The 16851-nt window shown below is 38.2% G+C and overlaps 1 protein-coding gene across 1 annotated transcript; it reads left to right on the top strand.

Annotated features, from left to right (window-relative positions):
* Positions 1 to 11230: 11230 nt before the first annotated feature.
* MRPS22 (mitochondrial ribosomal protein S22) lies at positions 11231 to 16736 on the top strand. The gene is made up of 8 exons (XM_027464165.2): positions 11231 to 11392; positions 11575 to 11729; positions 12322 to 12486; positions 13683 to 13826; positions 14309 to 14392; positions 14940 to 15085; positions 16233 to 16341; positions 16565 to 16736. The coding sequence occupies exons 1-8, from the start codon at positions 11263 to 11265 to the stop codon at positions 16655 to 16657; spliced, it is 1026 nt and encodes a 341-aa protein (XP_027319966.1). The 5' UTR covers positions 11231 to 11262; the 3' UTR covers positions 16658 to 16736.
* The last annotated feature ends 115 nt before the right edge of the window (positions 16737 to 16851 follow it).

Consider the following 16851-nt stretch of genomic DNA (forward strand, 5'->3'; position numbering starts at 1 on the left):
AAAAAAATAATAATCTTATCTGTTTCTTCTAGGAAGAGAGAAGGCTTAAGTATTCCTTTCTAATTATTACCTTTTGGTTTTCTCAGAATACTTATTTACTGTCAAGATTTGTTTACATTCACTAATACATTGGTTTGGTTAATTCTTCATTTATTTTAATGTTATACTCCAAGGATATTTTACTAAAAACTTACTGTAAGACCTTCAACTGTGGCCACCCACAACCTGAAAATTTCCCCCTACCTAATCCTAACTTACGCCATAACAGAGCATATAACATTGTTATTATTATTATTTAGTTTACAAAATACTTTTTTTTTTTCCAGCAAAACATGCACATCCCATAGTATGTTATAAGTTACTTCAAAAAGTATGTGTAGCATTTCACAGTATGAAATATAATAATATATTTCACTCAACCCCTACACATGTACATAGAGCTATTGTTGAAAACTTTCATTAAAATTTTGTAAAGGAAGTCCATCTGCCACAGCTCAGGATGTCCTGTTTCTGTGAAGGGCTTTGGATATTGCTTGGCCATTTTATCATTGAAAATATAGGTAGAAGACTGGAAAGCATTTAATCTTGGTACTTATTCCAAAACAATCTGATTTGGAAAGGGTGTTTTAAAGGTTTTTTTCCCCAACATCTGAGACTTCTGAGATATGGACACCTCCTCAGACACAACACTTTTAGTTTAGGATCCTCTTTCCTGTTGCTGTCAATGAGAAACAATTAGTTCTGTAGGAAAGAATACATTCTGGTCATTGGCGTAATCTGAAAATACATCTGCTGTTCCCAAGCAATATCTGAGTCCCTGGTTGTCTCAGTCCAAACCCTAATCCTGCCTAGCCAGGTTCTAGGGGTTCCTGTCAGTGGCATTCCAGCAGAGTGGTTGGGCTGGAGTTCTGCCCCTGGCCTAGCCAGCTGCAGAAAGCAGTGGTGCTTCTGAGTGACCTGGTTGGTCAGAGCAGGTATCAGCTTCTGACCCAGCAAGGGATATGCATGCTGCTCTCCCCTCTCAGAGGGAAGAAACAGGGGTCCTTGGCTTCTAAAGTATAGAGACATCATTTGGGGTTAGCATCATCTTAAAATCTATATTTTCTTACTTTAAGAGATTGGTTGCTTTGTAAGAGGATGGAGGCAGCTCTCTGGCTCAATTGGACTTTAATTTTATTTTAAATTATTGAAAGGCAAACAATGAGTTCAAACTCTTTCATGATTGATTGGTAATATTTGCCTTAGTGCCGCTTTCCAAAATGTTCAGTTTAAATTTTACAGTTGATAAGCCTTCAAAGTGTAAAAAGTCCCGTATCCCATTTCCACTGAGCAAAGGCTTTCCTTGTTTTTTGTTCCTTATTTGTAAATGAAGGATTATGGCCTCCAGAGATAACAGTTCACACTTACACACAATGCTTAAAAGTACTCAAAGAAATTATTCTCCATGGAGACAGGTGTTGACCCGACTGAACAAAACTAAATGCCCCAAGGGTATGCCATTCTACTAGGAAAAAAAAAAAAGGGGGGGGGGGGGGGGGCACTGGGAGGAAAAAGGGATGCCCATGAGAAATCAAAAATGTCAAAATAAAGAACCAGTGGGGAACATGGAGAAGTGAATAGTGAAAAAGAAACCGTGAGTGGAGAAGGGTCATTAATATAATTCTGAAACACCTTATTCTTCCCGTGCAGAATACCTTACTCTTCCCTCCTCAGTTAGACATGTTTCCAAAACGGAAAGGCTGTTGGTGTTTGTCATAAGACAGCATTGGATGCTCTAGTGGGATGAAAAAGGCAATAGGCAGGAACTGGAAAAAAGAAGCCTGGTCCGTTACACCTCTTCTTTTCAGTATGGAAAGCAGCATTGCCGATAGCAAGAGAAAGAATTAGTGATGCATTCATCCGACTCTATGATCCAACAGAAGCTACAAGCCACAGACAGTTCTTCAATCAGATTCACTGAAAGAGGATATGAAACAGGCCCTAAGTTCTCCTACCCCAAGGGCCCAAGCAGATACACAAGCTTCTTGCCCTACCAAGAAAACACCAGCGGAGAGAGGGAATTGAACATTCTCTGCTGTTTTAGGCATAATTTCCACCTATAATACTACTGAAGAATCCTCACCATTAAAAATCTCCCTCTTGTCTGTAGAGCAATAATAACCTGTGAGCCAAATCATACAGAGCCACATTAAAGTTCTGTCATCATCTCATTTATCTAAAGGTTATTTCTACCTCCATCCCTGTAAGGTGAGATAATTAATTTTACAGGTATAGGACAGAATGATGCCAGATAGAGAGGAAGCATTTTAAAAAATAGGGCTGTTTGGAGAAAATTAAAAGGGCACTGTGAGGTTAATACAAGATTTTGCTAGAAATTATAATAATGCTTTGTCAAAAGTCTGCCTAACATGGCAGCAACTCATGAAACACTTGAATAATTTTTCTGTTTATGTATTCTGTTAGTCCTAACTAAAACGACAGTAAGAGTAAACATAATGCTTATTTTTTCCTATCCATCCAATCAATCTGTATTTTAAAGCAAAGGGAATTAAGAAACACAAAATGGGAAAGTGACTGATTTAGAGTCACCAAGATATCTGTGGCAGTTATTAACAGAACACAGCTCCTAGCTAGGAATTGCTTTTATCTTGTTAAGAAATGACCCGTGCAGACTGTGGAAGAGAGAGACCCAAAGCAGTGGGAGAGGTAGGATATGATACAGAAAATAACACACTACGGGCAACTTAACTACATTGCCACAACACACTCAATATTTTTTTCTTACAGACCCTAGCAGGATCAGGCTCTGAGTAATAGGTTACTTTTGTAAGATAAGCTTTTTTAAAACCATTTATTTTGGAGTAACCCAAAACCAATTTAATACTGAAAAAGTAACAACTGTTACCCTGGTTGTCTACAAGATATTTCTTCAGCTAAAAATAAAGATATAAGGTTGTTGCTGTTACCTAACACCTTCTGCTGTTATTTAATAGTAAAAAAGTGCAATCTCATCAATGCCATGAGACGAGTTAAAGGTTATTAGAGGAGATAGAGAAGGGCAGCATGCTAACTACCCTTTCTTCTTTCCTGTTCTATAGTAAGGAGCCTGATGATGATATCATGGACTGAAAATTCCTCCTTTTGATTTAAGTAATCAATTGGAGAACTTTACAGTAGATTAAAAAAATGAGCAAATGTACTCACCAATCTAACATTAAGAAATGTTCCCCATGTAATCATAGTGCAGGAAAAAGAAGGCATGCAATGGTTTCAGAGTGCAAAAATCGAGAATTTGCACTTTTTAATTGTTTTCATAATAAAAGGACAAAATATTACAAATATTTTTGAAAGATGGAGATTCTTTCATGAGAGAGACTTTTGCTACTGTCATTCCTCTGTTTGACGCAAGGCCGCACAGTGCCATCTAGTGTTCCGTGGCCACACAGGGAATAACATATTAAGGACTTCGACAGAATATTCAAAATAATAATAAAAAACAATAATAAACTCTGTTTAGTTCTTATTTTAAGAAATAAGGTACTACATGATAAAACAATCACATCTAATAGTTGACAATGAAGACACTAAAGATATTAATCTTTTTATCTTTTTTTTTTTTCTTTTTTTTTTTTTTTTTTTTTTCTGAGTATCAGTGGGGAAATTATTAGGAGAAAGCAAAAGAATGTTTGACTATAAAGTAAGCATCATTTTTTTCTGTCATAATTGGGAGATATAATCATATTTAAAGCATGCAGCAGGTTTCACAGAACCACGCACATTGTTGTACCAGTATTCAGAAATTAGATCATAAAAAGAGACATGAGATGAGAGGGAGAAGTGAATAATTAATTAAAAAGATGCCTTCCTCTAATGGCAAATATTCCACCCTTAGCATTAAAAAATGCAAAGTAACTGCAAAGTTAATTTTGGACAGAATTTCCAAAACTATATTATACTGATCCCATACTGCTCTGTTACTCACAGGATCAGAACTAATTTTCTGTAGCCTCAGCACTCGTTGTCCTTTTTGGTTCTGGATCTAAACAAAACCATCCAAGCAATAGCCTGCTTGATTTGTAAGCATCGATCAAGAATTCCACTGCTTACTTACAAATGAAATGGTACTGGGGTTGGAAGTAATTCTGCAGCATTGGAACAGACAGGAAAACAAAGTGATCTCAGTGCTGCAGCATTCTGTTATAAAATATCATGTGGACTGGCTGCATCTCACTAATACCTTCTAAGGTTTAGGAAAGCTTCATACTGTTGCAGAGACGCAATTGGAACAGATTCTGGTTTGCTTTATAATGCAGCATATAAGCTACCTTTCAGAGTCGGATCCTAAGTTTGTATGAGGTCCAAACTACTGTACTTTTATTCAAAATTCAGAAGAAAAACATCAAGTCTGCTTTAGTGGCTGTCATGAAGAATAAAATATTTCCAGCAAGCAAAACAACCCAAGTGAGGGCTTGAACAGAAGGTGTAGAATGGTCTTAGATCAGTTTTTGCCAGTTGTAAAAGTGTATCTTGAGGCTATAGTTACCTGAAACACTGTGACACAATCTGGAGGCTTGCTGCTAATGAAATGAGAAGATCCCGCTTCTATTTTCTCCTCAGAGGCTCTGGCATTCATTAGACCCCTCTGTGACTTCATTCAGCTCAATAACCTGAAAGAAAATTATTCATTGTTTCTACTTGCGTAATAAGCTAAAAGAGTTTATGAAAAAGCTATGAGTTGTGCTGGGGTGGTTGCAAAGAACAGAATCAGAATCAGGCAGCCCAGAATTGGCTAAATAGAAGGGAAGCCCAGGACATTCCCCTTTTGTTGTGCTGCTGGGGAAAAAAAGCACAAACCTAATTAGACACAAATATTTGAGCACTTTCAGTACTCTTAGTTTTTGATCTCAGTGCTTGCTTTAAGGTTGTTCTTTGTCCCTTCCTCAGTGAGGAAAAAAATTCCATACTTTGTTTTGTACACTCATCCCTTTGACAAACAGGGGCTTGCTGCATACAGTGCGTGGGGCGGTTAGGTTGCTGTTTCGTATGTTTCTGCCACTAATATTTCTCCTAGCATGCTGGTTTTTGTTTGTTTGTTTTTTCCTTTTTTTTTTTTTTTTTTTCTTCCTTGAAACATTTTATAACGACACTACCAGATCTGTCCAGATTATTTAGATATGTAATATGCACCTTCATGAAGATCTAAGCTATCTATTCCGCTCCAAATGTACAAACATGGACATATGTTAATGATCATATCATGTACTGTAGAACGGCATGAATAAGCATACAAGGATTATGAATACATGGGAGAAGGAGCCATGGTAACTAATCAGTAAATGAACAGATTAGCCAAAAAAAGTGTACAAGTTTCTGCCCACATAAATACTTTCTGACCCCGCTCCCTCCCCCCCTGAAAAAAAAAAAAAAAAAAAAAAGAGTAATTTATTTACCAAACAGTTTTAAAACAGTCTGTAAAGAAAAGAACATAGGAAGAACATAGGTATTTTTCCCCAGATTAAGCAGCTATAGCACCCACTGAATCCTTTTTCTTGGTGCTGCTCTAGAAATCAGCTAGTGACATCTGGTACCCTACTCGGAGTGTTTGTCCAAAAATGGATGTTAAGTCTTCCCTTTAATGTTAGTGGGCAACTTAATAAATGTCAAGAGGTTCACTTGGAAATAAATGGTGAAAACAGTCCAATGACTATTGGACTGTAATAATATTATGCCTATTTTTATTTTTTAGGAGTTTATTTATTTGCTTGGTTAGAAAGAAAGGATCAATAATAAACACAACTGGAAACTGGTCTTGTGAGATATATTCTTCACTAAGCAGCTAAATAACCATTTAATCCCGTGCCTAAAGACAACCTTCATATCAAACAGGTGGATGGAGTTGTTTGGCTGCCAAGTCGAAATACTTTTGCTTAAAAAAATGAGAAAATGATAGATTTTATCTGGCTAATGGAGAAATAGCTGAGATTTAAACTGATGCTAGGTTCTTTTAGATTTGCTCAAGATTTATTTTTTTTTTATTTTTTTATTCTGAGATAAAAATATCATTTACTTTCTGAGCCTTTTCTTTCATTTATTTGATCATGAAGAGAAGATACTGTAGATTTATGTGTTGTTTGTACTGGAGAGCACAGCTGTTTTAGCTTTTCTGTCAGACCCTCAGGATCCTGTCTCTGTAATGACTTTCTTAACTGCACAGACTGCACGGTGGTTTTGCCTAAGCAAAGTTAATTTGTATTAAATTCTGAATCCAAAGGAAAGGAGGAAAAGAAAAAAAAAAAACAAACAAAGAAAAACAAACAAACAAACAAACAAAAAAAAACAAACAGCAAAAGAACTCTCCAGCAACACCTTTAGAAGACAGGGTGTTTTATGTTAAATAGTGTAATAGCCCGTTAATCTGCTGTGGTTAAAAGAAGCTGCTCCCATCACGGAGTCTATTTAAACATATAATAGTGAACCAAGGGCATATTTTGCTCCTGGAAACAACAAGAAGAAAATAAATTGAAAGTTGAATATTAATAAATAGCACAGTACCAATGCTCATTTCCATGAACGATTAATTTTGGGAAATAGGAAGGAGAAAACAAGGTGACAAAACAAATCCTAAAAAATCCAGATGAACTCAAAGCAATATAAGATGGAAACAGGAAGATTTACAGCCAATATGAAGACCAATAAAGAGATTTAAAGAACAATAATTGCATACACCAGAAGAAGGCAACTTGTGAAAGAACTCCAGAGACAGATAGAGTGTCAGAGGTAAAAAGAACACAAAAAGGGAATGGCATGGAGTCAAGAGTATTTTTTTGGCATCAATAAGCAGTAAGAAGGCCTGTTTTGAGAAAGCTGTTCTTTTAACTGGATTAAAATAAAAAAAGAGAACAAATCAGTCTTGGGAAAAATCAATCTATTTAACAGTAACGTCATCGGCAGAAAAAGGTATTCACCTACTTCTGAAAGAATTGAAGAATGAAGTGGTTGTGTCTGCTAATAAACTTTGCTGTTACTAGGAATGGATGGAAGAAAAAAACATATTGCAGTTATTGTTGAAGAGGTACTAGAACAGCTTATAACCAGGAGAATACATAACAATTTGCGCTGGACACCAGCTTTAGTTCATGATGCCCTGCTTGGATTCAAATGAACAGAACTTTAAATAGAAATGGAATGAGAAAGAGGTTAAATATTGATTAAGAAGGTAGATATCAACAATTACTCAAATTCTTACTTTGAATAGTACTGAATATTTACTATTTCCCCCTCCGCCTGACAATATTTTTAAAGATAAGCATTACAAGAGCAAAAAGAAAGAATAAGATTTATTGAAAAATATGGACTTAATTCTGAGCTCACTGAAGTCAGGGAAGGACTTCCAATGGTTTTAATGGGCTTTGGCTCAAGCCCTTATAGTGTAGCAAAGAAAACAATATAAACTGAAGTGGGATTTATATCCCTACTATAAATAATGTATGTAATCTCAATTACTGCAGACAGTATTTGTATATATCTAATTTATCATTATTAAAGTGAGATTATGGCAGCTTTATGTGAGACAGGCAAATCTGGGTCATTACTGAAAACAGTTCGTTTACATTATCCACTATAATTACTCGGGCACTGTCATTTTTGATGTTTAAAAACTCAATCTCGCCCCCTTGTGGCCCAGAAAAATATAGTGCATAAGAAGTAGTATAAATTTGCCTGAAACTAAACGAAATTAAAAATAAAGAGGATGTATAACCAAAACTACTTTTTAGTTTTGTATTTTTTCCTTCAAATTTAAAATAACAAATAAAGCACGGGATACTTGCTCTTCCACATATATACACTATGATAATTTTTTAAATTAACAGTACCGAAGAAAAAATCTTGGTAGACTTTTGCAGTCATAAAGTTTCCCCCACTGCCTCTCACTAAGAAGCCAGAAGTCAGCTGTTCATGCAGGGTGATAATGGCTTCAGGTGAGCTTAACTTCTGCGGGCATCTCAGTTGTTCCTTGTAAAGCTGTGCTCTGCCCAGCAGAACTACCACAGCCCTGCCCTTGGAGGTAGATTTGGCCCTGTGGCCCAGGACTGAGTTCTACAGCTGCCATCTTCTGTCCCTGCTGCCAAGTATCAAAATGAAATTTGAAAATAAAACAGCCTCACATATCTGTATGATATCTGTATGGTCTTTAAGATGAAAAATGACCACTTTGATGTATTAGCAAAGGCTCGTGCATCATCACCTTCATTGTCACCACCAAAATAATAGCATTGGATTCGGGTGGAAGTTGCAGGGGCAGCTACCAAGGGCTCTGGATGGCAACGCAAATCCATGGCTACAGAGCTTGAAAGACAATTCCAGAGAAAATAATACTCGGTACCTTAAAGAAAAGACACTGGCAAATAAGATGCTTACAGGTAGTATGCCTGAAAATAGACAACTGCAAACAACATTTTGAAATATTACACACAACAACCCCAACACTTACAGGGGAAAAAAAAAAAAAAAAAAAAAAAAGCCACTCCATCTAGGGATAGAGAACCAAAACCAACCATGTGTAATGTTATTCCTTTAATGTTTTACCTAACAGTATAATAAGGTTTGTGTCATTTCTCTTGCTTCAGCACCCCCTGCTTTCCCTATTAAAAAATTATTTTCTCTTTAGTTTAATCCATGCAGATTTAGTGAAACCAGCTTCCAGTCCTGTCCATTGTGTCACTCAGAAAAATGTTCCACAGGATTTCCAGATTCTTTCTTATTAGGAAGAAGAGAGCCAACCATTAATTTTAAAAAGGTCATGTCATCAACTGTGGACATGCAGACAGGCTGACTGGGCTCAGGCTGTCTCTTCTTACTGCAGCTGGGTGCACAGTTACCAAACCTTGCATTTTGTATTTTTTGTTGTATTTTTTTCCAAGAAAATTCTTTCTTCCTATCAATGTCCTACCACAATTTTGCCATATTTACTATTCAGAAAAGCTAGAAAACAGTCCCTTATTTTATTTATTAAATAGGCAAAGCAACGATGCAAGCTCCTAGGCTCCCCATTGCCTTCTTTTTCCCTGAGATCTTAACCAAACTGGTTCACTCTCATTTGCCATCTGATCCTTTTGCTCTCCTGAAACTACCAACAAAAAGGAAATTAATGCCAACTGTGGAGGTGATTTTGTATTGACACTTTTCCAATAGAATCCAGACTCAGACCACCAATGTGTTTCACAGGGGACATCCACCCGTCATCAGATGGTTGTAATTTTCCGACAGCAACTGTCCTGGGATGTATTCGAAATAGTAACTAAAGCTAAGAGATATCATTGTATCTTTATATCATTATACATTTTTACAACACTTATTCTTCAATCTGGTGTTGTATTTTTAAGTATACCAATATAAAAATATTAAAGTTGTTACTTCAGTAAAGCAATAAACTATAAATAAAATATAACCAGTCTATCTAACATAAATTTATATTATTTGAGAAATTATGTAAACCTGCTATACTTCTATCTACAGTACAGTTAGTTAATATTTCCTTTCATCCCAGCAGCCAAAAGGCTAATCCTCACAGCAGCTGTTACTACTCCAGTACAGAATGAATGTGAATTTAACCTCTCTTGGATATAGCCTAATAAATTCTCTTGTTTTTCTAAGCACTTCTGTGAATTAAAATGGACGTTGGCTTGCCATCCAAATTCATGAACAGGTCTGAAGTGGCTTTTAGGCAAGTCGCCAAATAACTTCCCAATTCCCTTATAGGGTATAGCTCTCACTCCAGAGATCTTCCAAGCAAGAACTGAAAAACAACATCTTCTCCATTACCTCAAAATTATTTTTAATTTTCTTGGCATTATTTAAATAAATTAAGCACAAAATTACATTAAAATAATGTTAGGGGTTCGTTTGCACTCTCAATGATGTCAACGTAATTATACCAATACAAATATGAGAAGAATATGCCCTCCTGCAGCCTTTCTGACAATGCAAAGGCCAGGATATTGAAAGATAAAACTTGAGTACAAAATTCAACTCAGCACATGTGTTTGTGTATTGAATAAGGCTAAGTAAAATAAGAATACTTCCCAATACAATGAAGATCTATTATTATAAACAAATAAATATTTCAGCTGACATTTAACCTCATTCTGACTAAAATCAACATATGCTATAAAGTCTGCTTTTTCCCCAAAGACTTCAGTCTCCAGGATTTCAATTTCCATTTTCAAATGAAATTATTTAGAATTTAGATGTTGATTTGACACAGCAATGGGCAACCTACTAAACTTTAAAACAATTGTAAATCTCCAGAATTTAAGCATATTACTCGTGTTTCCATATCTTCCCTCCTGGAGGTGAAATACTTCCTATTTTGACAGGGAGTCACCAGACACTTGGCATCAATGTGTGGCTTTGAACATTTTAAAATCTGAAGCATTCAGGGCTTCTCAAGAGACACTTGCCTTCTAGTGATAGGTTTTCTGTTTCACACGCCCATAACTGCTGTCCATAAGACTGAAATACACAACAAAAGATAGAGATCAGCCAGCAAAAATAAACTCCAAGTAACACCTATTGCAACATGCTCCGTTACAGCATGTCAGCCTTGTGTTAATGAAATAATATGCTGGTTTCAATCGTGTGGCCCCTTCTTCACAGCCATTAGATCTTATCTGCTGTATCTGCTGGATACAAAGCTTTATTTTGGTCTGATGCTTGAATATGGTTATTTATTTTCCCTTCTTTACCAGAACGGCAAAGCAAAGCCCGGACAGCGCCACCTCAGCGAGTGCTGGCGGACAGTAACGGGTTGCCCGCGGCGTCCCCTGGGCTACGGTCTGAGGGAAAATCTGCCACCACCTGTCCTTCCCGGCACCCCAAAAGTGCCAAATCCGCAGAGAGAGCCTCGGGGGCGTTATTTTGTGTAAGCCACCAGCAGGCCGCTGTGGCGCTGAGGCGGGTCGGAGCAGATCGCTGCTGACGGGACAGGAGCGCAGCCTCCTGCCAGGAGCGGGCTCCCGCCTCCGCCTCAGCGGCGCGCTCACGACACGAGCGCACCGGGAGCGCCTTTTGCTTTCTCCCCGGGCGGCCGGGCCGGGTGGGGACCGCACCTTTTTGTCACTGAGGCGGTAAATGGGGAGGTTGGAGGTGGGGACAGTGTCTTTTTGCCACCCGGGCACAGCGGGCGGACTCCATTTCCCGGCGTGCCCCGGCGGCGACGCGGAGCGCCCGGCGGCGCGGCGAGGGGCGAGGGGCGGGCACAAGATGGCGGCGCTGGGCGCGTGGGGCCGGGCGGCGCGGCGCGGGCGGCTGTGGGGCGCGGCGCGGCCGCTGTGGGGCTGGCGGCGGCCGCAGCCTCAGCGGGCGCTCGGCCAGGACGCGGGGACCGCGGGCGGTACGTGAGGGGAGCCCCGCTCCGCCTCCGGGGGCTGCCTGCTGCCCCCGGGGCGGTCGAGGAGGAGGGAACGGGGCTGTGGGAGGCGGCGCGGAGGGTCCCTTCGCCATCCCCCCCCCCCGTTGTCCCCGCGGCGCTGCCCCCTGCACCCGGCTAATGGCGTGTGTACAATCCTCCGGCAGAGAAAAGGGACGGCAAGCCTTCCTTCACGGACGAGGCGGTGCAGGACTTGCTCTACAGAATGACGGGGCTGGACTTGCAGAAGGTGTTCAGGCCGGTGAAGCAGGAGCTGAAGCCGCCCAAGTACAAGCTGCTGACGGAAAAGCAGCTGCAGGAGGTGGGGAAGGCGCCATTGGCCCTGTTTTCCTTGGGCAATGGCAGCAGATATATACAAATATATATATATGTATTTGAGTGACAGCATCTCTTTATCATCACTTCTCCTTACATCACCTAAGTGCATTTATGTGAGGTTTAAATTGCAGTCCTGGGAACACCCGGCTGCCCTTTGCTCCTGGGGCCTCACTCATCAGGTTTTCAGTAACCACAGCTACTGTATAAACACTTCACTGCTGTTTATACTTTGGCGGAAATTTACGGTGGAAAATACCTGAAATGTGACTTGAAAAAATGACTTGGTGTCTGCAGTGGTATACGTGCATTTGAATTTTAGAACTTCTTCCAGCAGCATGCCTAAGTGATGGTAATGGCACATTGGTTTGATGTGATCCCTCTGCACAGGGATGGAATCCGTGTCTCGCTTTTTCCATAACTGCAGAAAACAAAACAAAACAAACAAACAAACAAAAAAAACTTTAAATTTCTCTCTGAATGAAAACATTTGACCCAAAATTGTGTGTTACCTTTCCAATATGGTGATTTTCTTTTTTAAACTGTAAAATCAGTTAAACTACTTTTTTGTTTTAAAGGCCACAAAAAAAGCTATCAAGGAAGCTAAAGAAAAGCTGACAATGCCCCCTGTTTTGGATGAACGAGAGCCAATTGATGATGTGTTAGCAGAAGACAAAATCCTTGATGGAGTTGAAACTACGAAATATATATTTACAGATTTAACTTATTCGATTCCACATCGTGTAAGTAAAAATCCATTAACTTATTTTAAGAGCTTTTTCTTAATTACAGAATTAGCTTTAGGTTTTATTATAACATCTATTATGGTCTGCAAAAAGGACGAGGAGTTGTAAACTTGGTCTTTCATACACTGCAATACAAAGACACATATTCCAAAATGTTTACTTCTAACCGATGACAAATTACATTCCAGTACTCACAAAGAGGTGTTCTGTTTGTTTGGTTGTTTTTGGAGGGGGGTGAAAAGCAGGTAGTTATGATTTGCTGGGAGTGCTGAGTGTATCCAAACTTCTTAGAAGCTTTCTGTGGACTTGAATTACTTAAGGTGTAAGCACATAGACCAAAAGACAGGGCTACTTCCAGATTGAGAGGATCTGGTGGAAAACAAGAGAAGAGGTAAATGAATTCATGTGAAAGCTGTGAAGAAACAGTTGTAAAGTAGAACTGTGGAGTATGGCGATAAAGACAATTAGATTTCCTTTCATTTGGTTTGTATAATGAAACACCTACCTTGTCATAAGTATTAGTAAGAAAAGTCTGGATAGGTACTCAACAAATAGTTATGATTCTAGGAAGTCAGCCTATAAATTCTTGGAAATGAATTGCCAAGTCTCCTATCTATTATTCCATCTAAAAGCTCTCTCAAGAAACCTGCTGTTAATTCCTCTGCCTTAATGTATTGAAAACTTCATCCCAACAGACTCTTACTTGTTTGCAGTCCTAAATCAAATATAGTTGTGGATGGATCTGAGTATACTGTTTTATTTGGTGCATTATTTTTGTTTTGAAGTTGCCCTTACGTGATTCTGGCCTCTATTTCTGAAATGAAGTTGAAAAAGTACAAAAGCACTTGCATTGTCAATTTAGTACACGTTATTAAATGTGTAAAATCAGGCCAGAAACAAAACTAACTCCTTTTTCTGAGTATTAGTTATGTTGTCTGTTAAACTTTGCAGAGCTGTAGCTTTTAGTGTATATGCATACGCAGTTGCTGACATACAGTAAAGGTGTAGATGTATAAGGTACAGAGGGGAAAAATTATAAATTTAACACATGCTAACAATCAAAAAGATGCTGTAATTACTGGTGTCATCTTGGTATTAAAGCACTTTGTCCAACAAGAATCTTACTTAAAATGGTTCTGATTATGCTGAGGACACTTTGGGAGAAATAACGTTCCTTTTTATCTTTTTTCAAGGAACGTTTCATTGTAGTTAGAGAACCAAATGGTGTATTACGCAAAGCAACCTGGGAAGAAAGAGACCGAATGATACAGATATTCTTCCCAAAAGAAGGGCGCAGAGTTATTCCCCCAGCGGTATTCAAGGATGAACACCTTGTGGTAAGGTCATCCTGGTTTTGAAAACTGATCATTTTTATGTATTTGATTGTGCTGTGATAGTGATGCTGTGCTGTTTGAACAGAGTAGTAGCTCTGAATAAGCCAGTTGATTTGTCTGTTTCAAGGTGCTTGAAGTATTGATGTTTGAACTAATCAGTGTAACTTGCTTAAAATACTTAAAATAAAATTCCAGGTCGCAACAAGATACATCAAGGGTAGTTGTAAATATTGTCATACTGGAAATCCACATTGTTATGCATCGATGGAACTGAAATATGAAAATGTGAACTGGTGTTCCACAAAAAAAAAATTAAGGAAAAATTTTATTCATATTATCAAGGCAGTTACTGCACTTTCTGCTGTTTTGTCATGTGACTAAGGGGATGCTTGCTGTGTTGTCTGGAAATATTTTTTTTTGCCATTTTAATTTTAGATGGAATGGTGTGATACAGAATCTATTCTGAACTTGAACTGTTGTTTTAGACTGTGTTTCAGCAAGACCGTCACGAGGATATCCTTAACATGTGCATTGCTCAGTTTGAGCCAGATTCAGCTGACTATATTAGAGTAAGTTCATATTTCATTTTTCTAATAAAATAACATTAGTGAAGAACTTAGGTTGATTTTGTAAGCGTAAGTGTTATCTGGGGATCAAAGTTGTTAAGGTGTGTGCTTTTTTTATCCTCATAGGGATTACCCATTATCTTTGCGATGAGCTGTTCTTAACTCTCCCAGAATAGGGACCTGCTTAAATCATAATTAGAAGACCACCGTCTTTTTCCCTAAAGAATGGATTATAACTTGAGGGCAGTTGAATGAAGGTTCAGAGGTTATGTTCCTCCTTCTCTCCCCAGATTGCCAGTACATAGCTAATACTTAGCTTTCTGTCAACAAGTATCTATACAGGAGTACTAAGAACTAGGTTATCCTAGTGTTACTCCAAATTATTACATGCATAAAGCTTTAAAGTAATGTTGTTGAGCCTGTGGCTTACTGCCACAGTTTAGAGAGGCCTGAAGATGAATTAAAAAGAAATACTCCTAAGAGGTGTAAGGGAGAAACTGTCATTAAGCTCTCTATATGGTATTGACACTGGAACCTTTTCTGTATGTAGGTTCATCATCGGACATATGATGACATTGAGAAACATGCCAAATATGATCTGCTCCGTTCAACAAGGCACTTTGGAGGCATGGTTTGGTACCTAGTCAACAGAAAGAGAACAGATGGCTTACTAATAGATATGATCCACAGAGACTTGTAAGTGCTGTTTGTTAGTTATTAATTCTGCTTATCTAAACAAATGGAAAATACTAAGGTCCAGTGTTTGAAAAGAAAAACAGTATTTCTTCAAGATGTATAAAAGTTCTATTTGCATGAAGTTCTAGGCTAGCTGTGATTTTATCTATATAGATTCTGAAACACCAACTACAGTATAAGCAAAGCTGTCAGTTTCTGCAGAAATAAGCCTTTTACAGTTGCTGTTTTTTTTCTTTTATTTCTGCTGTACACTTCCACTTCTGGCACTACCGATCTTAAAATCTTATAACCACATGCTACTGCTATCACTTTTGGCTTTTAAGACTGACATAATCTGGATTTTGGAGCAATTTCTAAGTAGCTTTTCTTCTTGACTGCAACTGCTGGGTAAGACAAGAGTAGCTGATAAACACATTCATTTTAAATAGATGGTTTTCCATAACAGCTGATAAGCTTAGTAAAATAAGTTTTATTTAGCAGTTCAAAAGGGCTCTAGGGCCAGGAGAAACTTCTGAAAGTAGAACTCGAATGCTATGATCTTTATCAATTTTATTTCCTACTGTTGAAGTTAAAAACTTCTAATGGTCAGATATTACTTTAAAACCTCAGGATATGAAGAAATAGAGGGAAGTTTCTGTTGAAGTTGTAAAGAGAAAATTAAAATATCTGGACTTAAGCTACCAAACCTTGGAGCATCTTTATCTGCCATACTCTTTATATAAGCCATAACTGTTTAGGTTTATGCAAGTAAATCCCCTTTTCCAGTTTTAAATTAATCACAGGCTAGGTGTGACAAGATTTCTAATACTGCAGTAATGCCAGTTACTGCACTGCTAAAAGACTTCTTGGTAGAGTTGTTCTGCTAAACAGCTGATACAAGTTTGTTCTGTTTTACATAAACAGCTTTCAGCTTTATTACTACTGAACAGTGCATCAGGATGAATTAGTTATGTACCTTACCTAGCACAGGTTAGTGTTCATGTGCTTCAAGTCTCCTCACAAACAGGTTGCTGTTACATTAAGTTATGGGGTACCTATATTCTAATGACTGTATACTAGGTGAGTGTATGAATGCCTGTGGGTGTGCAAACAAACTGGAAGTATTTAAATGAAGTAATTGCTACAAACAAGCCTTTATTTGTTTTAGGCTAGATGATGCTACAAGTTTAATCACGCTGTATCATATGCTTCATCCGGAATGTCAGTCAGCAAAAGAAGCTGAAGAAAGGAAGCTTCAGGGAGTTGATCTGATCAAGGTATGCTTTTCTACTTCAAACCTATTTAAGTACAGAAAAGGCTTTTAAACACCAGCAGCTTTGTGAGGTTATTTTTTCCCCCTTATTTAACTAGAACTATCCTGCATTTAAAAAAAGTGCACCATGATTTCAGTTAGAGCTGGTGGATGGAGTATGGGAATGATGAAGTCTGTGTGCAACTATGCTCTTAACTGTACCTTAATATGTTCCGTCCTGTTTCTAGGTCTTTGCGAAAACTGAATCACAAAAAGAAGGCTATATACAGTTGGCCCTCCAGGCTTACGAGGAAGCAATGGCTACTTCTACAGCTTCATGAAATAAACCATAGTTCATCACTTTAAACTGTTTACAAACCTCTGTACAGGACTCCACAATAAATACCTTAGAAAACTGTGTTTCAGAGAACTCTGTACCAAAACATAATGGGAATCATTACACAAGCTTGCTAGTTTCAAACATACAGTAAGTGAACTCACAACAGTCATTCTCTCAAACTTGGAATTCAACTGC

This window comes from Anas platyrhynchos, chromosome 9 (assembly GCF_047663525.1).
Source record: "Anas platyrhynchos isolate ZD024472 breed Pekin duck chromosome 9, IASCAAS_PekinDuck_T2T, whole genome shotgun sequence".
Taxonomy (NCBI): Eukaryota; Metazoa; Chordata; class Aves; order Anseriformes; family Anatidae; genus Anas; species Anas platyrhynchos.

Bases quoted from the DNA above. Each gene is read 5' to 3' on its own strand.
- MRPS22 (XM_027464165.2), top strand. From the start codon at position 11,263: ATGGCGGCGCTGGGCGCGTGGGGCCGGGCGGCGCGGCGCGGGCGGCTG. The intron at 14,393-14,939 runs GTAAGTTCATAT...TTCTGTATGTAG, and splicing joins ATTCAGCTGACTATATTAGA to GTTCATCATCGGACATATGA. The intron at 15,086-16,232 runs GTAAGTGCTGTT...TATTTGTTTTAG, and splicing joins GATATGATCCACAGAGACTT to GCTAGATGATGCTACAAGTT.